Source organism: Equus asinus, chromosome 1 (genome assembly GCF_041296235.1).
Source record: "Equus asinus isolate D_3611 breed Donkey chromosome 1, EquAss-T2T_v2, whole genome shotgun sequence".
Taxonomy (NCBI): domain Eukaryota; kingdom Metazoa; phylum Chordata; class Mammalia; order Perissodactyla; family Equidae; genus Equus; species Equus asinus.
In genome coordinates, this window is record NC_091790.1 from 192852914 (window position 1) to 192876163 (window position 23250).

At 45.0% G+C, this 23250-nt stretch overlaps 1 protein-coding gene across 4 annotated transcripts in view; it reads right to left on the reverse strand.

Annotated features, from left to right (window-relative positions):
* HIPK2 (homeodomain interacting protein kinase 2) overlaps window positions 1-19353 on the reverse strand; it is a 174361-nt gene extending 155008 nt beyond the window's left edge. Inside the window, exon 1 of one of the 4 annotated variants that reach the window (XM_070514545.1) lies at window positions 19178-19353. In XM_070514545.1, the coding sequence (XP_070370646.1) occupies window positions 19178-19196 (19 nt within the window). In that variant the 5' untranslated portion in view covers window positions 19197-19353. The remainder of the gene's footprint in view (window positions 1-19177) is intronic. The other 3 variants (XM_070514547.1, XM_070514530.1, XM_070514548.1) reach the window with 3 other exon arrangements.
* Window positions 19354-23250: the final 3897 nt, after the last annotated feature.

Genomic DNA, 23250 nt, shown 5'->3' on the forward strand with positions numbered 1-23250 from the left:
CAACAAAATGATACTGTGGGAAAAATATAAACTTTTTAACAAATGGTGTTGGGACAATTGAATGTTGGAAAATATAAAGTTGGCTCCAAACCTCAGAACATATCCTAGTATAAACACCAAATGAACCAAGATATAAATGGAAAAAATGAAATGACAAAAGTACTAGAAGGAACTTAAAAACCTGAAATAGGAAATGTCTTTCTAATTCTGACTTAAAATATAGAAGGCATAAACAAAAAGATAAATTTGATTACATAAAATTAAACAGACTTTCCAAGGACAAAAGAAACCCCCATAAGGGAATCAAAGCATACAAGACCAACTGGGAAAAAATATCTGCAACTCATCACAGACAGTGTATGAGAAGCTCTTAGGAATAAAGAAGAAAAGACCGACAACATACAGGAAAATGTATAAAGTTCAAAACACAGTCCACATAAAAATAAATATAAAATGATATTTAAATGAATAAAAAGATGCTCAACTTCACTTATAACAAAAGATATATAAATTAAAACTCCATGAAAATACCATTTTTCACCTACCAGCAAAAAATCCAAAAATTTGACAATGGATTCTGTGGGTAATGCTCGAGGGGAACAGGCACGCTCACATATGGCTTGTGTGAGTGAAATACGGTACAAATCCTAACAAGAGGAATTTGTCAATATCTTTCATACATTCCAGATGTACTCACCCTTTGACTATACAATCCCACTTACAGGATTCTATCCACAGATGCACCTGCGTGAGTATGAATGACATGTATATAAGGTTATCCATGGTTTATAAATAGCAGAGGATTGGAAACAATCTAAGATTATGCTACTATTCCATAAACCATGGTTATGTCAACAAAATGGAGTACTTTGTGGCCATAAAAAAGACTGAAAATAATTTCTATGTACTAATATGGAGAGAGCTCCAGAATACATTGTTAAGAGAAAAAAGTTAAGATGTATAACAATATATATGGTATGTTACCTCTTGTATAAATAAAAGAGAAGAAGAGTACACACATACACACAATTTGAATCTGCAAAATGAAAGACTCGAAGGGTTAAACAAGATACTAATAAAAATGGTTATGTATGAGGTGACGAGGGCAATATTTCATTGTGTATATCTTTTCTATAGTTTAAATTTAATTATTTTTAACTTTCAAACATAAAGAAATGTAGAGAGAATAACTTAAATTCCAATATACCTGTCATCTCGATTTAACATCTTTTGACCTTTCAGTCATATAAATGTATTACCTATCTCAAAAAGGCTAAATTTAAAAATTTCTGAAACCAAAAAGAAACAGAAAGATATGAATCTAACCTACGTCAAACTGGTGCCACAGTCAGTCTGAGGAAGAATTTATTTTTAGGGACTTTAGACTACAGTTTTTAATTATATTTCCCTAGCTGGATGCATTCTAAGGACAAGAGAAAAATTACAAAGATGTGTTAAACTTTCCTCTGTAGTCTCAGTGTTTGTGATAATAGAAATATTGGTACTTTGAAACTATATTCTTATATTTACAGGTTAAAGAAGAAATAAAAATTTTCTGTAGAAGAGAAAGGAGTTACAATGATAAAACTGAGGAAACTAAGTGAAAGCACAGGGAAATTAAAATGAAACTGAACTTGTCAATCTGAACTGTTAATTTTTAGCAATACATATTTTCTAGCTTTGTCCACTGAAATTCCCTAGAAACAAGTCACCTCTGTCACAAAAACCACCCCTAACGCCCATATTGTGGTCTCTGATACCACTGTCCAACACCACTGAAAAGTCCAACATGGGCCTGGGGCACCTTGTGCCTTTTAGCAGGAAAGCTTTTCAAAATTACGGAGGTCCTGTCAAAAGGTCACAGGAGCTGGCTGAAGGGGTCTTACTGCCTGAAGTTGTAACAAAAAGATTAACGATTAAAACACACCAAATCAATACAAATTCATGACTGTATAATGATAAAAAAGAAAGAGGCAGAAAAACTCATTTCTCACTATTTGAAATGGCTATTACACAACTCTTTACTTTGAAAATTAATGATTAAAGGGAGAGTATTAGCAAAGCTCCTGCCTTTCCAGTTGGAACTATTACTTCAGGGTAACCACACAGCCCAACTGAAGAGGGAAAGCTCTACTTTATACAAGAAATGAAAAAATTAGAAAAACATCATGTCACAAAACCTAACGAATGTATGAGTTGAGGAAAGAATTATAATTTAGCGCTAAAACCATTCAGTAAACGGCCTATACTACACAGATCACTTTTTCATCTCAAGGAGGAAAACGGAACTGGACAATGGAGAGGTCAGGCTGCCACAACCCTAAACCAGGGGGTCAATCTTAGCTTCACAAGCAGTGGGTCACTGGGAGGCAGGTGAAGTGCCCAGAATCACCTCTGGGGTATTCTAGACAAAAATGATGAACCTGAGTCCATCAAGCCTTTAGATATAGGAGATTCATGGGATGGAGAACCAAGCTCAGCACCGCCCCAGGGAACCAACCCCACACATCTAGAAGGTGAGAGCGTCTACAGGCAACTGGCCCATTTCTTTGTGAGAGACTGTGCCAGATTGAGAGACTAAGAGGCAGTTACAACCAGACGCAGTGCAAGGTCCTCAATCAGATACTGATTCCAACAAACAGGCTTCGAAGGGCATTTGGGGGCCAATTATGGAAATCTGAATATGCACAAGGGATTAAATGAAATGAACTTTACTGAAATACAAGGTTGGAAACTGTTCCTTGAAAAAAGCAGATTACAAAACAGTAATATATTATCTTGGTCAAAAAAAAGGATTTGTACACATATATGCAAAGACAAAGACCTGCAAACTACCACACTGGTAATCTCCAGAGAGAAGAAAAGAGAAAGTGTGCACGTGTGTGTGTTTTGCTTGCCCTTATTTTCTAACTTTTTATAGCACAAGTGGTGTTTCTATTATAATACATTTTTTAAAAAAAGAAGTTAAATAAGGATTTAAATTTCACCACTACTCATCTACAAAAGGTCATCTAAGAAAGGACATATTACCTTCCTAGAATACGCTAAGTGGTGGGTCCATCTATAGCATGTAGGATTCTTGGAATGACTTGGGAACAATCTCTAACTTGAAACTTCATTGCTAAGATGATTCTCCGACAAAGATTTCTTCCCCAGACTAACGCTGTAGGAAAAAATTAATACTAGTTAGGGTCTCAGAGGGGTGGGGTGATGGCTTGAGAGAAGAAAGTAAAGTCCACTTTTATTTATTTATTTTTTACTTTTTATTAAGATTATGATAGTTTACAACCTTGTGAAATTTCAGTTGCACATTGTCAGTCACATTGTAGGTGCACCACTTCACCCTTTGTGCCCACCCCCTACCCCCCCTTTCCCCTGGTAACCACCAATCAGTTCTCTTTGTCTAGATGTTTAACTTCCATATGAGTGGAGTCATACAGAGTTCGTCTTTCTCTACCTGGCTTATTTCACTTAACATAACACCCTCAAGGTCCATCCAAGTTGTTGTGAATGGGACAATTTTATCCTTTTTATGGCTGAGTAGTATTCCATTGTATATATATACCATATCTTCTTTATCCAATCATTAGTTGATGGGCACTTAGGTTGCTTCCACGTCTTGGCTATCGTAAATAATGCTGCAATGAACACAGGGGTACATGGGACTTTTGGAATTGCTGATTTCAAGTTCTTTGGATAGATACCCAGTAGTGGAATGCCTGGGTCATATGGTATTTCTATTTTTAATTTTTTGAGAAATCTCCATACGGTTTTCCATAGTGGCTGCACCAGTTTGCATTCCCACCAACAGTGTATGAGGGTTCCTTTTTCTCCACGACCTCTCCAACATTTGTTACTTTTTGTTTTGGTTATTGTTGTCATTCTAAGAGGTGTAAGGTGATATCTTAGTGTAGTTTTGATTTGCATTTCCCTGATGATTAGTGATGATGAGCATCTTTTCATGTGTCTATTGGCCATCCATATATCTTCTTTGGAGAAATGTCTGTTCATGTCCCCTGTGCGTTTTTTGATCAGGTTGTTTGATTTTTTGTTGTGGAGCTGTGTGAGTTCTTTATCTATTATGGAGATTAACCCTTTGTCAGATATATGACTTGCAAATATTTTTTCCCAAGTGGTGGGTTGTTTTTTTGTTTTTTTTTTTTAAGATTTTCTTTTCCTTTTTCTCCCCAAAGCCCCCCAGTACATGGTTGTATATTCTTCGTTGTGGGTCCTTCTAGTTGTGGCATGTGGGATGCTGCCTCAGCGTGGTTTGATGAGCAGTGCCATGTCCACGCCCAGGATTCGAACTAACGAAACACTGGGCCGCCTGCAGCGGAGTGCGCGAACTTAACCACTCGGCCACGGGGTTGTTTTTTCTTTTCAATCCTGTCTTCCCTTGCCTTGAAGAAGCTCTTTAGTCTGATGAAGTCCCATTTGTTTATTCTTTCTATTGTTTCCCTTGTCTGAGAAGACATGGTGGCCAAAAAGATCCTTTTGATACTGATGTCAAAGAGTGTACTGCCTATATTTTCTTCTAGAAGCCTTATGGTTTCAGGTCTAATCTTTAGGTCTTTGATCCATTTTGAGTTTATTTTTGTGAATGGTGAAAAAGAATGGTTAATTTTCATTCTTTTACACGTGCTTTCCAGTTTTCCCAGCACCATTTGTTGAAGAGACTTTCTTTTCTCCATTGTAGGCCCTCAGTTCCTTTGTCGAAGATAAGCTGTCCACAGATACGTGGTTCTATTTCTGGGCTTTCAATTCTGTTCCATTGATCTGTGCACCTGTTTTTGTACCAGTACCATGCTGTCTTGATTACTGTAGCTTTGTGGTATGTTTTGAAGTCAGGGATTGTGATGACTCCAGCTTTGTTCTTTTTTCTCAGGATTGCTTTAGCAATTAAAGTCCACTTTTAAAAGGGGCACCAAAACACCTTCCCAAGAACATGACCCTCACTTCTCTGTGTGAAAACGCTACCAGCAAAGTTAAAAAAATTGCTAGGAGAAAAGGGTGACCAGCAGGATTTCACGTAGCTTCAAGTCCTGGGGAGCAAACATTGGACTAGATGTATCTGTCGGTGGAACACACCCTTTGACAATAAAGACACACATTCTCACCCTTTTACTAACTCACTCATCAGGATGACTTTTGCTCTTTAATCATCACTCTCAATTTTAGAAGATATACTAAATGCTCTAAAACACGGTTCTATATTGTAGCTTCAGACAAAATCTGAATGAACAAAACTTTGTTGTATAGCTATTCACTGATTCAATAAGTTTTCAGAAGTGTCTACAGTGGGTGTCGAGAACACAGACACGTTCCTATCTTCAAGGAGCTTGCAGTCCAATGGGGGAGGCAGGTGGAAACAAATACACCTGAATAAGTGGGTACCTGAAAACTGCATTATAAGGAAAGCCACAGAGCGCCCTGAGATCAGAAGGGGGTGTCTAGTTTACACTGCAGGAAGTGACATTTCGGTTATGACTGCAGAGTGAGCAGCAGTTAGCAAGGCAGGGGGCAGACGAGCATTCCCTGAAGCAGGACAGTGGGAACAGTCACAGACCTGGAAGAGGCCAGGATGGGGCAAAGATGGGAAGGCGGACATAGAATGGGACTGCAGAAATAAGCAGGGACCATGTTGTAGCCACAAAGTTCAGGATTTGGGATTTTATTCAAAGTATGATGGGACGTGGTTAGACATCTGAAGTTGGAGAGTGGTCAGATCCAATTTACACTTAGCATCACCATGGAAATCAGGTAGCAGCTCAAGAATGGATGTGGGGGTAGGTCAGGAAGGCAGCCCAGATGAGACACTACAGTGGGTTACGAGGGTCCAAACTACAGCCTAAGGGCCAACCAGCCCAAAGCCTGTTCTTGTAAATAAAGTTTTGCTGGAACACAGCCCCACTCACTCATGTATTGTCTACAGCTGCTTTCACCACAACTGCAGAGCTGAGCAGCTGTGACAGAGGCCATTTGGCCTGCAAAGCCTAAAATACCCACTTATCTGGGCCTTTACAGAACAAGTTTGCTGACCTTGGACCAGGGGATGGTAGAGGAGAAAGAAACGGATAGGTTCACCATATCCAGTTGGTCTTCATTATTTGCAGATTCCGTATTCGTGAATTCACTGACTTGCTAAAATTTATTTGTAATCTCAAAGTCAATACTCAGAGTGGGCTTCCACAGTCATTCCCAGGCATGCACATGACACCTCGAAAAATTCGAGCTGCCTGACACACATGTTCCCAGCTGAGGCCAAACGGGGTCATGCCCTGCCTTCTTGTTTCAGCTCTTAACCATAAGCAAGTATACTTTCCATGGTCTATTTAGTACCATGTTTTTTGAACTTTTTGTGTTTTTTATTGTGGATTTTAAAATGACTCCCAAGCATACGGCTGAAAGGCTGTTGAGTGTTCCCAAGCGCAAAAAAGCTGTGATGTGCCTTCGGGAGAAAACACGTGTGCTGGTAAGCTTCGTTCAGACATGAGCCACCGTGCTGCGGGCTGTGAGTTCAGCGTTAACGAATCACCAATATATATTAAATACGGTGTCTTCAAACAGACACACACACAAAACAAAGTTAAGTATTGATCAGTCGATGAAAATATGACCACAGGCTCACAGGAAGCTAACCCTAGGAACAATGGTTCCGCATTCGCTAATTTGGTGTTTGTGGCAACTTTACAGAACGTAACTATGGTGAAAAACAAGGATGGCTGTATTTGGGAGGCAAAATCAATAAAACTTGGTGATGGATTAAATGTGAAGTAAAACGAAGTCAAAGGTGACTCTCAGGCTTCTGATGTGAACTACTGGTTGGAGATGACGCCATTTATGGAAATAATGAATTCTGGAAGAGGCACATATTTTAGAGGGTTGACCAAGATTTTTTCTTTGTAAGTGTTAAGTTTGAGAGGCCTGTAAGACATCCAAATAGAGTTGTTAAGTAGAGTGTTGGCTTTATGACTTTGGAGCTCAAAAAAGAAGTCTAGGTAAAGATGTAACTTTGGGAGTCACTGATATATATGGATGCTGTTGAAAGGCCCTGGAAATGATATGTCTCCTGAGAAGAGAGGGCCCGGGCCTGAGAGCAGTGAGCAACTCTGTTTTTTCCTGAATGAATGGGTGGGTGAATTTAAATCTTTATATAGGTGGTAGGATTAGTTTAATAAAAAAATACTTTGGGGAGGAATGTAATCTGGTGGCATATGTCTAGACCCCGATAAATGTTCACACTCCTTGACCCAGTAATTCTGCTTTGCAGGACCCAGCCTAAAATTCAGACACACCTTAAAGTTACACTGAGTAACACTGAGAAAGAACGCACCATAGAAAAAACAGAAATAACCTTAACATTTGGGGAATGTTACAGTGACAAAACTATTGATATTTTCCTCTGTGTTTTCTTCTACAGATTCTAAGCTTCGAAATTTCAACCCCTCCAGAGGTTTGATAAATATCTACCTATTTCTTTCAAGCTTTTTTTAAAAAAAGGATTATTTACCTTTATCTACTAAAACGTAGGCTGCTTCAAGATAGGAGTTTTCATTGGTTTTGCTCATTGCTGAACACCCAGCACCCAGAACAGTCTCTGGCATATTGAATGTGCTCAACAGAATTTTGTTGAATTTAACATTTTAATCATGTAGAATTTATGTTGGTAGACTGATGTGAGATGATAATATCCATTGAGATTTTTCAAATTGCTATCACACGGTCCCATTAGCATTTGTCACTCAGCCTTCCTTTCCCCATGGCTTCCTGGAACCTCCTTCATCACTGATTAAATGCTCACAGACAACAGGCCCTTAAACCTGGCTCACTTATTCTGCCCCACTGATGGGTCTGTCAAATTTCACGCCAAACTTGATGGTTTAACACGTGGTAAAGCTAGCCCCTTCACTACTCTTATCTTTCAGACCTGACTGTTCCAGCCCCATCAACTTAGCAACTTATTCAAGAAGACCTAGAGAAATCGGTTTCTCAAATTTTAAAACTATTTATTTAGACTTTGATTGAAACAAAGAACACTTACATTTGGAGAAAAACCAAAGAGTAACACATTTACAAATTTCATTCCCTTATTAAGAAGGGATCTGTAGCTACAGCCTGGCAGTCAGGGTACGAGCTCTGGATCCAGGCTGGCCTGGGGTCAACCTCAGCTTGGCCACTTCCGCGCTGTGGAACCCCCCTGTGTCTCTGCAGGACACAATGGAAGCAGAACCCACCTTGCAGCATTACTGCAAGGATTCGAGAATTAATATATGTGGAACCTTAAACAGAGCTGGCAATTGCTAGGGCTTGATAAGTACTAGCTGTTACTCTATCTTTTCAAAACATTTTTTCCTTAGAGGTCTCAGGAAGATTATTCTCAGATATTTTATCTGTTTTGCTGCTCAAAGAGGGGTTTGTGGCTTGGCTGCCCTTTACTACACTCCTCCCACGTGCCAGCCACCGGACTATGAGCCTTACACTCACTAGATCATGTGGTCCTGTTTGATGAAGAGGAGGCAAACAAGACAGCAGAGCCTTGGGGAAATGTGTTGCTGACATCGACACTCCAGCACCACCAGCCTCCACCGTGGTTGGGCCTTCCCCAAGGAGGGCCCCAAACGTGCATCTCCCTGTTGTACATTGCAGGGACCGCTCCAACTCACCTGTGAGGAGCAGGGCAGGCCACTGGTCAAGACACAGCATGCTCAGCTATCAGGAGGGGCTCAAGCCCTGCTCTACCAGTTACTACTGATGAGACCTTGGACACCTTATTTAATCTCTCTAAGCCTCAATTTCCTCATCTGTAAACAAAGAAAATCAAAGCTCTTTACGTTAATTAATAATAATATATTATTATTGTGAGAATGATATCTGCCCATTCTATTCAGGGATCCCAGGGCCAAACTGGACAAACTACAGACTGGTTGGCTCTGGAAGAACAAGAGAAAGTAGCTCCTGCATTTACCTACAGGCCCTGGAGAAGATGGGCCTCCTCTCTCCTGGAGCCAGAGGCAGGAAGGCCAGAGGCTGGGTCTGCACAGTGTCCTCTGGCTTCAAGAAGTCACGGCCACAAAAGGCAGCAGAGCTGCAAATCACGCTGATGTCAGGTCCCTGACTCTCACCACCCAAGGAAAGTTCTAATCAAAATAACTACCATCTGATTTTACAGATTTACTGATCTCTCATTCTGAATGCATTCCTCTACAACAAGGGTTCTCAATTAGAAATGCAAATTCTCGAGCCCCACCCCAGCCCCACTGAAACAGAAACTCTGAGGGTGGGGCCTGTGATCTGTTTTAACAAGCCCTCCAGGTGACTGATGATCGCCAAACTTGGAGAACCACTTCTCCAAATCTGTTGCCTACACAAAAATACCCACAAGACAGCGCCAGTGTACCTCCACCTATACCCTGACACCTACAAGTGTAATAAGGCAAATACACAGCCAAGATACACAAAGTCAAGGAAGACAAGGAAACAGGGAGGTGAGGGAGCCTGGCTGTGGGTAGGTGAGTGGGCAGCGACAAGCAGGTGGAAGCAAAGAGGTGAGATGACATCAGGAAGGTCAGCAGTAGGAGAGGCCGTGTATGTCAGTGGCTGAAGCAGACAATACAGAAGTGCTGTCCGACTGACCAGGCTCTCTGCCGAGTTTCATTGTTGGGGGACATACTGGTTATCGACTACCTTAGCAAGCAACAGGAAATGGGTCTGTTTCATGAACTGTGCTTTATGGAGCAACCACAGTGTGAGATCCAGGTTGAGGGGGGAAAGGAGATCAGGGTATCCAGTGAACAGGCACCAGCCATGACCTGTATCAAGAGGAAACACTCAAGCTGCCTCTGTTGCCCAAGTGTGTATCCCTTATCAGCACTGCCCTTAGAGCAGGGGGGCAGGGGTTCCGGGCCTGGACCCCATACTTTCCAGGCCCCAGCCACACCACTCCTGGGGAGAGAAGTCCCCAGGGTCATGAGGCTGGACACCCGCCCTCCCCCAGACCATGTTCTTGGTCCCTGGGACCCCAGGAATCTCTGTCCCAAAGGCCTCACACCTGCTTGCAGGCCTTTCCTAGGGCCTGTGTGCACAAGTCTTGGTTATGTCAATGAGAAAGAATGACTCTAAACTGTACCTTGGGAAATCAGCAGTTTTTTCCCCCCAAAAAGCAGCTTAATGACTGAAAGGTGCTCTGAGGTTCTGTGAAACTCATCACAATTGTACTGGTTTCTCTTCTGTGATTTTTGTTTTTGTTAATAAGTAGCTCATGGTGACAAGCTGTAAACTTTCTCAGGGAAACATAAAGAACAACTTCCTAACAGAAGACTCTTTTTTTTTTTTTTGAGGAAGATTAGCCCTGAGCTAACATCTGCCACCAATCCTCCTCTTTTTTGCTGAGGAAAACTGGCCCTGAGCTAATATCCGCGCCCATCTCCCTCTACTTTACATCTGGGACGCCTACCACAGCATGGCTTGACAAGCGGTGCATAGGTCTGCACTCAGGATCTAAACCGATGAACCCCGGGCTGCCGAAGTGGAACGTGTGAACTTAAACCCCGCGCCACCAGGGCGGCCCCCAGAAGACTCTTTAAACACTGGAGCTGAGGGCATGTGGCCTTGCTTTCCCTAGGAAGGGGGGAATACTCCTTCCAGATGGGCTCTGTGAGGCACTGTGGGTTGTGAGGGAGAACCACAACCCAGGAGCTCCCTTACAGGTCTGGGGAAAAAGCTTAGTGACTCCGACAGCCTTGCAGGCACCATGACCCCGGAACTCCATCTGGGGTGCAGCCCAGTGAAGCCCCACTTAATGTTCTGGGGCTTGATGCACACTGCCCCAGAGGATAAGAACCCCAGCTCTGCCTCCCCCCAGACTCTCTAGCTGACACTGGGGCAGCCACTTCACTGCTCCAGGCCTCAGTTTCCCCCTGTGTCAAAGGCTGATCCTAACATGTGGAGACCCCACTGGGGTATACTGTGACCCATGAGATCCTGAGATCCTGTGATCCCACTGTGGACTGTGAGAGAGCCTAAAAAAGAAGAGACTCTTTAGAAAAACAGAGTAAGTATCATGGAATTGCCAACCCCAGCAAGCTTTCCTGATCACTGCCATAAGGCATGAGGAAAGAGAAAAACAACAAACATTTATCGATGCCCCGGGTCAGGCATGCTGATAAGTGCTCTATGCATGTTCTCCTATGCGACACCAACACCAGCCCAGTTGCATGTGCACGGTGCTCACACCTTATACTACAGCACATGGCCTCCCAGCACAGCTCACCCTCTGCCCACCTCGATCCTCCTATTATATCCAGGCCAGGAAAAAGTACCTTATTCAAGTATCATTTTGATTATATTGGTCCGCTTCTCCACACCGTAAAATGTCTCTTGAATTAGAACCCCTTTTAAACCTTTCAACAACAGATCCCAAACACTTACCATTCTCGTCTGCTGGTCTATTTTGTGCTTACCATTCCAGCCAGGCAAAAATCACTTTGCAAATGAATTCCATTATGCACTCTGCTTATTCACCTTGTTAAGCCAGCACAAGAGCTTTGTCTGTTTCTGTGTCTCTTCACACAGGAATACCTCATTTATCCGACATCCTTGGAAATAAGCTGATCCACACGATTGATCCACGTAGATTAATTTCCCCTCTTCCAGAAACTTAACCCGTTAAGCGGCCTTAAATCCTTTTTGGAGTAAGTCATGGTGTAATTAAATGAAAGGGTTTCTTTATTTTAACCATTTTCTAATGACAACATTTCTGTATTACATTAGAGAACCTCCCAGTCTCAGTTAACAGAACATAATGAGTATCGATTAATCTTTTCCTGATGGTGCAGGTCATACTTAATGAATAACAGTAATCATACTGTGCTGGGACTGCAAGTGTAAGTGGTTCAGGGGATAGAGCTGAAGGCACGAGTGTGCGCGTGGTCGTGCACATGTGTGCGCGTGCTCCGTCTCTCTCCCCGCCCGTTACGAGCTCCCCTGAAATTCACTTTCCTGCAGAAGCTCCTGCTCTCAGCCCAGATTCTAGTGAGTAGGTGCAATTACACAGAACTCGGGAGGGTAACTTGCTGCCTTTCTGCACAATTTCAAGAATTTAATGCTGGTTTTTGTCAGAGCTCTATAAATTCTTCATTAGAGAAAAAATAAACACACTTCCACAACCAGCAACAAATCAGAGTTTTCCAAACCTCCTCACTGCGTGCAGGACTTCTACAGGATTCCAGGCACACATATCACTAAAATTTGCTTCTTTAATGCTATGGAACTAGAAGTTCTACACAGAACTGACACGATGAATCACTTTCCTTGTGATAAGGCCTTGGAAAAATCATTTTACATGGTAAATAATAATTCCATAGGTTGAATCAATGAGGCAATATTGACATGGAGGAAAATGGTAAAAATACGGGAATAAACCTCATTTCATCAGGTTGCAATCCGTAACTGTGTGAACCAAAAGTGCTTTTCTACCCAATGTTACAGCAGGTTCTGCAGCAATGTTTTACAGAGGATGGACAGCACAACCTGGGGGAAATGCACTTGTCCCCCTATGTTATTAGACTGTATTCTTTTTGTGACAAGAAATGTTCCATAAAGTCTACAGCATCAGGACATGCAAGAGTCAATCAACCTTAATTCTGTTTAAACAGTGGCATTTAATTAATCAGAACCCACCAGAGCAAAAGAAGTTAGGCAAGAATTGCTAGAAGAGACCACTTTCAAAAACACTACCAATCTTTTCAGTGCCGTTTTTAGAAATAAGTGGCTATGAAACCACAACATTATTTCGCAGTTTTAAAGGTTTGCTGCTTTTTCTTTTTGTAACTATTTTACTAGCTTGCTTTCTAACGGCAAAGTCACCCATGAGAAAAATCACAAGTTGGATGGCTTTCTCCATCATATCTTTTGGCCTCTTCCATTGGCTTTGGACCAAAGACAGGGAGGAACCCCCACAGCAAGTCTCACTTGTAGCCACTCTCACGAACACCTCGCTTACTCGCCATGGAGAACCTGGAAAAACAGGTATGGCTTCAGCTGACTCAGAATCCGAAAAGAATTTGACAAACCGTCCTTTCTAAACCTGGAGGAACTGATACTACACTGAATCAAGACTCTTCTGCGTGCTCGCTCCTCTTCTTTCGAGAGTAGTTCAACTTTTATACTTATGTCTGCTGCACTGTTTGTCAGAGGCGTAGGAGAGAAAGAAGGTTCTACAGAGCTGGAAGTAGAGGGGTGAAATTCAAAGTAACCAAGCAGATTCAAAGAATCAAGCAGAAGATGGCATTGCTGGGGTGAGGGATGGCTAGACACGAGGACAGGGAAAAGGAAGACTCGCGACCCAGGTGACAGCAAGCTAACTCTGAGTCACCAATCGGGGCAGGAGTAACATAAGTCATGACCTAGATATATTAAAAGGAAGAGTCAATTCAACAAACATTTATGAAGCGCCCACTAGGCCTAAGGAACTTCACAGCTACTGTGGGGAATACAAAGGAGAATCAGATTTGGTTCTCGCCCTGCAGGGGTTCCCAATGATGCAAGAACCCTGAAGTCGTTTTTCTTGTATACGCTGTCCTAATGAGACCATTATTAAAGAACTGTATTCAGTTTTGATCGCCACTATTTTTTTTTAATGTGTAGAAACGAGAGAGAGTTCAGAGGAGAGAGAGGACACAAAACAGGCTCTGTGAGGCAAAAGCTATAGAGACCCAGTTATTATCTTCAAGTATATGAAAGGTTTTAGAGAAAGGAACTGAGTCAAAGAAAACAGGTTTAAATGACAGCAGGCGAGATTTCAGGCCGGCTCAGGAATTTCTTGACAATCAGGTTAACAGAATACTGGAACTGGTCACTGAAGGAGTTTCTAGTGTGGCCTTTTCCTGGAAAAAAAAAATTTTTTTTTTTTTAATAAACTGTTAATTTCAAGTCATGACCATTCACCTTCCTGAAGGCAGGAGGGAGAACGACATTTCTCCCAAGGTCCTATCCTGCTCTGGGCTCCATGCTCCCAAGGGGCAGAGCTGGGTTTTCTTCTTCCACAACCCCGAGCATCTGCCTAGCGACCGCTCGATCTATATCCCCACCAACAGGCACCACAGAACTACCTGAAACACAAGATCTGAGGCAGGCAGCAAAGCCAGGAATTAATTCTCCAACAGCCACGTCTGAGGCAAGGGTCCATTCACAACAGAGCCTGTACCGCTAAATACCAAAAACAAAGTCTCCGGGCAGCATGTGCAAATTAGAAATGTATTTGCATTTACAAGGATACAAAATGTAAGTGATGAAAGAGGAAGCCGGATTCTTCTGGAAATCAGAGATGGTAACTTCTAAGGAAATTTGTAATAGGTATTTTCTACATTCAGAAATACTTTTTTGGTTCCAAATAAAGAAAATATTTCAAGAGAAAATAGGGAAATGGGATCTTCCCTCTACACCATAAGAAACATTGGCATGTAAGAATTAAGAACTGGCGCGCGCGCGCGCACACAACATTCCATCTTGAGTCAGAGCACGGTCCGGTGAGCCCAGTTTAGTTTTGATTTTCACTTCCCATACTCTGAACTCCTCGAGGACAGGGACCCTACATAACTGCTTGTGAAATGAATGCACTAAAGATGTGCCCTGTTTGTCAAGCGGGGGTGAGAGTGCCAACCTCTCGGGTCTGTCAGGAGGGAGGAATTAACGTGCGTTAACGTGGGTAGAGGATGCATCATAGTATAAACGGGGGCTAAGTCACACTTAACGCTATGAACTTCACGCACCTCGGTTTCTTTTAGAGGAAAAAGAAAGACCTTCCTATACTACAGGTTTTCAATTTTTGGTTTTTTTTTTTCCTCCCAACAGGGTATTGCTATATGAAATGGAACTATTACAAGTTCAGGCCTTTTGAGTTCACACTCTATCGGTGGTTATATAAAGTCAGCTGGCATTATTCTGAATCCCGTCTTTGAGAGCAACCGGAAGTGCCGGAATTGTCACCATCAGACTACCAGCAAGCACTGGCAGATTATGTGTTCAGAGAACAACAACAAATGTTCACACATCACACCCTCTTGATCATCACTACTTTGTTCCATATAAACCTCAGAGGTGGTTCCCCAAGATTGGTCTCTATGGGAGGAAGGAAGAGAGAAATGAAGACTCACAAAAAAGAAAACATGAAGACTATGAGCAGCTGTGTAACTTGCAGAAAGCACCAAATTTTCTTTTGTAGGAAAATTATGTTTAATGCATGAGGCGTCAGACCCTGGCTTGTGGTTGGGTGGGTGCCTCCCCTCTGAGAGGCCCTGGCCGAGCCACCTCTGAGGGCTCCGCCTGGGAGAGGAATGGATCCTTGGTTAAGGGCAAAGGTTATCGTTCATACTTTGGGATACTTTCCCAGAGGCACAGCTGCAGCCCCTGAAAACTCTGCTCTAACAGTTGGTTTCCTCATTTTTAACATGGCATAGAATGCGCCACTATAGAAGAGGAATTCTCTACCTGAAACCATCAGAAGCCCAGTGGGAATAAAGAATCTGGAAAAGTCACAGAGGGAGTCAAAAAGGGCTCTTTCTTCTGTAGCCATAGGGGGTTTATTCTTGCTGGTGCCCAAACTGGAAAAGGAATAGCAGGAGATTAATAATTGAAATGTTGCTATTATTGGTTTTCTAAACTATTTGCGGGTTATTCTTTCCCTGGAGTCATCATGTCTGTAAGCAGCTCAAAAGATAGAGGGACGTAATACGTACTGAGAGAATGCCTACGACAGCCAGGCACTTAACATACACTTGTTTCTAATGGTGTCCTCACACTTAAAAAGAAAAAAAAATAAAGCTCAGAGAAGTTAAGTAACATGCCCAAAGGCATACAGCTGGATTCAAACCCCAGATTTCTCTGATTCAAGTGTTCTACCGCACTGTCCAGAATCGGGGATAAAATTAACGAGCCCTGATTCACTACTCAAATGTGGTGAGAACGAAAACAATATTTATACTTACTCATTTTAAAAATATAAAACATAAACACAGGAAAAGATATTTTAGAACATGTGTCATCAAATTCTTTTAATGGAAGATGATTCAGAATCCATTTCTTGGTAGGTATCTTGGTAGGTGTCTTCAGGCCCACATGATAGATTTCAGCATTACAGTTTTGGGGAGTCTGACTGTGTAAGCCAATACTAATCGACATGGCACATCTCAGGAACAGCAGAACATAATTAACTTGGATTTAGGGTCCTCTCATTCAGAACCCATGGCAATATGGACCTTTGCGGCTGGCCTTTGCACGACATACTGAAAAAAGCCTTGCTAAGCAGGTTGATGGGGTAAACACAATTGCAAGGAGAATATTTAACCTTCCAAAGAAAATAAACCTTTGTAAAGAAGTTTAACTTAATCAGCACCAAGCCACTGGAAACTAACGTGCTATTTGTAAACCTATCCTTGAAAGCGAGTTGTGGAAGACCGATTACACTTTGCCACCTATGAATTCGTATTATCACACATTCCTTGTTTCAAAGACAGCATTTCTCTCTAAATATCTGGCAGTTCAGGAGGCTCCACTAATGAATGCAGGCCTTCACCCAGTATCCCAACCAGGGGCAGTTGTACCCCATTTAAACAAATGAGTACACTCCTGAATTCCACAATTCCTGAAATGCCTCACCTGTCATTATACTTCTCCTGAGGAAAACCCCATGTTCGATTTTTTAGTAGCTGGAAAACTATTAGAAATCACTCTTCTTGGAGCATTCCACAGGAAAAGCCCTGCTCCTACAGGACATGCGCAGGGAGTCCATGCGTTCTGATTGGGATACGGTAAAAATCAGGTTCCCTGAGCCAGTGGATGTCACCAAGGAGGGAAAAAGGAGGTCATCGGAGTCTTAGAAGCACCCATGACAGTAAGTGAATGCAGCTTCCAGCAACACAAGCCTTGATTATAGAGGTCACCTGTCTGTTCCAGAGCATGACCAACAGTCTCTCTCAAAAAGACCCAGGCCTGGGCTCGTGCAGAGTGATCGTGGATGGGGTGAGGAGAAGTGAGGAGGAAGACTAGGAAAAGAATTATAAAGATGCACGGAGAAACTCGAGTAGAAGCAAAGGGTACAAAGCGAAGGCTTTAAGGGAGCACACAAACAAGACAGAGGGAAAGAAACCCAGGGCTGAAAGAGGTGACCAGGTAGGCCACCTGGAACAGGGAAGGGAAGGCTTGCAAATAAAACCAGTGTGCTCCTGGGACCTTTGAGATCCATTATTCTGAAACCATAACACCTTACACACCCACAGGGCTTCATCTGGTGTAATACACTAAAAGAACACAGAAGTAAGGACAGGAGTGCCAAGTCTTAGCCTCAGGGGTATGGCCTACATTTCATACGGATTTCGAATGAAATGAACAGGAGGAGAACAGCACAGTTCCCACCATAGCTTTCTAGAAAGTTGACAAAATACATCCCGACCCACATCCCCAGACCCTTGTGAAAGGGAAAGCAGCCGTTTACTATACCTCTGAATTCAAAGCCAAGTTCCTTCTCTAATGCTCACCCTGAGTGTCCAGCAGAGGGAGTCTCAAGGAGGTACTTAATAAAGAGAAAATTGTTTCATTTTAACACTCCATAGACAGTGGGAGCATTGACTGTAGCCCCCTCCCATAGACACAGACGAACAATGAATGCCCGACATGGGTTCTCCCAGTGTGTTCACAGAGCCACCGGCTCGTTCTAGTCTGCGTAGTGGAGTGATCAGAAATTTCGTTTTGTTTTGTCGAATGGTTAAATGGACCTTGTGTTCTTCAGAATCAAAGAGGAAAGCCCCTGGAATAACATCTCTCTGTTGCCTTCTAAACAGCCCCTTTGTTTCTGAGAGAGTCTGAAAAAAAATATTTACAGTCTATAGGTTATTTACAGCCTCGTTATCCAGGGCCTGACTAGTAACTTTATTCCATCCAGAAACCTAATTCATTTGGAGCCTGGAACTAATAACAGATTTTCTTTTCAGATAAGTTTTTTTTTTTTAATCTGCCTCTTATAACGGAGATAAAACTATTAATGCGTTCCCTGTCTCACTCGCCTCGACTGTTCTCTGGATTTGCAGAAGGATTAAAATCTCCCCTCCTCGCCCCTCCTCTCGGTTCCACACAAACCCTTTCCCCTCATTTGCTATTTCATCCACAGAATATCTGAACAAAACCGAAAGAAAGCCAGCTGGACTGACGCTAAAAGTATGTAAAGCTGCTATTTCAATGATTTCATAAGAAAAACATTTTCACGATGAAACGACTAGAATATCAGGCACACTTGGGTTTAAAATGCCTCCTACTACAAGCACACAAAAACACGCCGAAGTGTAAAAACTTAGTTGATTCTGGTTTGATTTCTGGCTGGAAGCTGACAGAACTGACTCAAGAGAAACGAAAGAGACAGGGAGTGCGAGGCGAAGGCAGGGCTCCTGCCCCCGTGCTTTCCTTTCTTCCTCAAGACAGTCACCTCGGAAGAACGACCCCACGCCAGGTGAAGGTGCACCCGGCAGGTCTGCCCAGACCCAGCGAGAAAAACGTCTGGGCCGCCTCCCCGACTTGAAAACCTATACTACATCTTCCCTTACACACGCTACTGCGGGGAGATCGCAGCCCATTTCATTGTTCTGCCTGGGTCTGAAATGGACTTTTCCCCTCTGCCCTCTCTCACCACCTAGCCCCGACATTCCGATTCGACAGCCCCCCAAAACCAGAGGCTAGCCAGGAAGAAAGGAGTGTGGGGTGGGAGTGGAGGGAAACGGAAAGGGGAGCTGTGAGGACAGAGGCAAAGCAGATCATCCTAAAGGTAATTTTCCTGGGGGGGGGGGGGGTGCAGGATGAAAGCCATACCGCATTACCTTTATTGATTACAAATAAATGAAAAGCACGGTCACGGATCTGTCTCTTCCCGGCGCCCCCTCCCCATCTCTTTTCTTCGGGCAGTCGCCCCCCCCCCCCCAACCCCCCCCCCCCCCCACGCCTCTTTCTCCACCCTGGAAATAAGATCCCGTGAAATTCCGGATCCCGGTCGTTTTCGGGGCGGGGGCGGGGGCGAGCCCCGGGGGTGGGGCGCCGGGGCTGCGGGTCGGGGGCTGCCGGCGAGGGGCCGCGGGCAGAACAAAGCTGCGGGGGCCGGGCGGCCGGGCCGAGGGGTCGGCGGACCGGCGCCCCTTACCTTCGTACACGGGGGCCATCGGGGCCGGGGTGTCCGCGATTCATGGCAACGGGGAAGGGAACGCGGCGCGCGGTCTCGGCCCCCCCAGCCTCAGTCGGCATCTGCCATCTTGAGCCTGTGTCTCCGCTCTCGGCGCAGCCCGGGCCGCCAGCGCCCGCATCACCGCCTCGCTGGCCGGCGCCGGGGGAGGGGGCCGGCGCCCCGCCGCCGCCGCGGCCCGGGCCCTGCGCGGGGGCTCTGGGCGGCCGGGCGGGCGCAGCGGCCGAGGCCGAGGGCCGGGCGGCCGCGGCCCCCGAGCGGTGCGCGGTGGGGCTGAGCCGGGGCGGGCAGCGCGCGGCCAGTCCCCGGCCGGGGCTCAGCTCAGCATGGCTGTGCGTGGGGGCTTCGGCAAAAGTTGCCCGGGCGGCGGAGGAGGGGCGGGCGGAGCGGAGGAGGGGCGGGGCGGGGCGGGGCGGGGAGCGGCGGCCGCGGGCGGGGGGTGGGGGGGCGGCCGCGGGAGCGAGTCCGCGCGCAATCGAGCGCCGATGGCACGGATGCGAGGCGGGGAAGGCCGAGCGGAGGGCAGGAGCGGCGGCCGGGGCGGGGGAGGCCAGGGAGCGAGCGCGGCTCGGAGGGCCAGGTGTGCGCGCCGTCCCCGTGCGATCGGCGGAGGAGAGGCGGTCGGCAGAGGCGGCCCCCAGAACTTTGTGTGTGCGCGCGTGCCGGCGCGGGAGGGGGCCGGGCTGGAAGGGAGCCCCCGCCGGCGCTGTCTCGCCCATCCCGCACCTGGTTGGAGCTCCCCGAGACAGGGGTGGAATGAATGAATAAATGAATGAATGAATGGGTGGACGGACGGATGGATGGATGGATGGAGTGGGCGCGCGCCGTCCTCGGAGTGAGGAGAAGTGAGCCCAGGGGCTTTTGAAATCCAAATGAGGTCAACGATGCAGAAGCCATTCCGCGCACGCTTGAGAAATGCAGCACCCGGTGGTCGTCGGGTTCCTGCGGGAATCTGGTTTCCTTGCCGTCCTCACGTCTAAGTGGCCTGAGGGCCCTTCCTCCGTTACCTACTTGGGTGCTGCCCACCGCCTCGGTCCCACGCCTCGGCTGTCCCCATCACTCTCTCTGATCAGGGCTTCAACTGAACGTTCTCCACACTCTCCCCAGCCTGGAGCCTCTCCAGGTTCACTTCTGCTCCCAACTGGCTTCTTTGATAAGATGCTCTGTCATTGCCTCCAACTTATGAAAACTTGAGTCTCCTCTTAGTGTTTTTAAAACTGTGGGTCGTGACACATTAATTAGTCATAAAATAAATACAGTGCATGGCAACCAGCTTTTTAAAAAAAATCAAATGTAATAAAACAGAAAACATTAGGATCCATTGCCCTTAGTAAGGGTGACTATCGTTTCATAAACCTTTGGTTTCAGTTTCATATTCTGGACAATTGTACTAGACCCTGTAAGTTGTATTTCCTACTGTGGGTCGTAAGTAAAAAAAAAAGTTTAAAATCTATATTTTGGGGGTGTAAAATAATGATTTCTAACACTGTACAACTTTCTTAAAAACAAACCCATTATTTTTTTCACCTCTTATCCTTCCCAACCTCCATACCCCATGACCCTCCCCCCCCACCCCCAAGAAGAAGACAAGCCGTTTCACACACTCATTAGTTTTGTCAGTGGTTCATCGTTCTCCCTTCATCTCAGGATGACCTTGGCCTCCACCGTCTTCCTTGCCCCCATGTTCAATGCTACACTTCTTACTGCTTCTCTTAGCTTAATGTCACTCACATTTGTAGAATCCTAGGTTACCACTGCTCAAAGGGACCTCAGAGATCATCTGGGCCAGCCCTGCCCTTTTAGAATTGAAAAAATGAGGCCAGAGAAGAGAAGTATATTGCCCAATGTTACACAGTACTGAGTCTTAGGGTAACGGCCCTTGGCTCCCACTGCAGTGTTCTTTGCTTCACACTGTCTCTTCCTTTCTATCCCCCCCGCCATCCTTCACTGGGCTTAGCCCAGTTCACCCTAAGCACTGCCACCTTCATAACACACAGCTCTGACCATGCCAGGCTCCTGCTAACATCCTTCAAGGACTCAACCTCTGCACCTAGGGCTGAGTTTCCTAGCTCCTTGGCTCCTAATCAAGGCAGGCAGGCCCTGACTTACCTCTCCAAGCACAAGAGTTCAGCAAGTCACTGCCTCTCCAGCCAGACTGGTTTACTCATGGTCCTCGCCCCTTGCCCATCTATGCCTTTGTGTCTTTGCCCAAGCTGCCACTTTCCCACCTAGGATGCCTTCTCCATCTTCTCTGTTTAACCAGATTCCACCTGTGCCTGACTCATTTCCTCCACAAAACAGCCTGAAGCAGCATAAGAGTAGGACAGACCTGGGTTCAGATCCCAGCTCTTCTGCTTAGTAGCTGTGTGAACTTCGTCAAATTGCTTAACCTCTCTGAGCTTCAGTTTCTGCATCTCAATTATTATAAAAATAGTCATAATAATAATGTTCTTCCCTTGCACCTGTAAGTCTCTATCCTGACCTTTACCATACAGGTATGTAAGAGCCTATTGTCTCTCTACCCCTTTCCAGAGCTGCCCAATAGAACTTTCTGCAGTGATGGAAGTGTAGCCATTTGTGGCTGTTGAGCACATGAACTGTGGCTAATGTGACTGAGGAACAGAATTTTTCATTTAATTAATTTTAATAGCCACGTGTGGCTAGTGGCTACCATATGAGACAGGGCATCTCTAAACTGAAGCTCCACAAGGGCAGAAACCATATTGATCTTGCTTGACATTGTATCCCCAGCCGTGAGCACATGCCTGGTACCTGGCAGGTACTGCACAAATATTTGTTAAATGAATGATTACTGCCATTTATTGGGTGCTCACTTGTGCCAAGCACGACACTAAGAACTTGATATGTTATTTTGTATAGTCCTCACCGCAGCCCCTGGGTGGGATTAGATTGGAGAAAGAGTTTATGTAGGGTGGTGGCAGATAGTAGAGGTGCAAAAAAAGGTGGTTCTTATTATTATGAAGACCCCTCTATGACCAACCTAACTGATTTTTATCTCTTCTTCCTCTAGGCTTACAGGACAGTTCCTGCCTGTCACACACACTCTGTTGTCCCATGGCACACCCCACCCTAGATGGCTGACTCTCCTTTTCTCTGTAGGTGCCCTGTCCCCACACCTGGGTTGGCAGCGTCTTGGGGCAGGGTCCATGCCATCCTTGTTTGGATGGCCCTCGGCTCAGGCTTGCACTGATTAGTGCTTAGAAATCCCTTCTCACTCCACCCCAGGTGCTGCCTGAGTGATTCTCGGCAGTATCACTCCCTGGAATGCCCCCTCTGTCCTCCCAAACTTCACCTGTTGGGATCCTGACCCCCAGGACCTCAGAATGTGACTGCGTTTGGAGGTAGGGTCTTTAAAGAGGTAGTTAGGTTGAAATGAGGTCATCCAAACGCGTCCCATTCGAATATACCTGGTATCCTTATAAGAAGAGGAGATTAGGACAGAGACACACCATGTGAAGACACAGGGAGAAGGCGGTGATTTGCAAGCCAAGGAGAGAGGCCTCAGAAGAAACCAACCCTGCGGCTCCTTGACCTCAGACTTCTAGCCTCCAGAACTGTGACAAAATAAATTTTTGGTGTTAAGGCCACATGGTCTGTGGTCCTTTGTTACAGCAGCCCTAGCACACTATTATACCCCAAAAGAATGTTAATTAAAATAAAGAAAGATCACTAGTGTGATCTTGAGGGTAGTCTCTTTCTCTTGGGAAGGAACCACATCGGGCCCGGAAATAGAGTCCCATGACAGGACAACAAGATGGAGCCAAACAGACAAGATCCTCACCTCCTCTTCAGACCACCAACTGTGATGCCCGACTGCTGTAAGAAACTTTCAGTTGACCTAGCACACTTGGCATCATATAGATGGGAAAATGTTATTTAAATGAATTTATATTTTTTTTCATGAATTGGCAGATTGAGTACGCCTATTTGCCTCCGTTCCCTCCAGTGACCGCAGTTAAGTGGGAGCAGGATATAAGCCTAACAGTGGAATGCCACCAAAAGAGAGCGTGAGA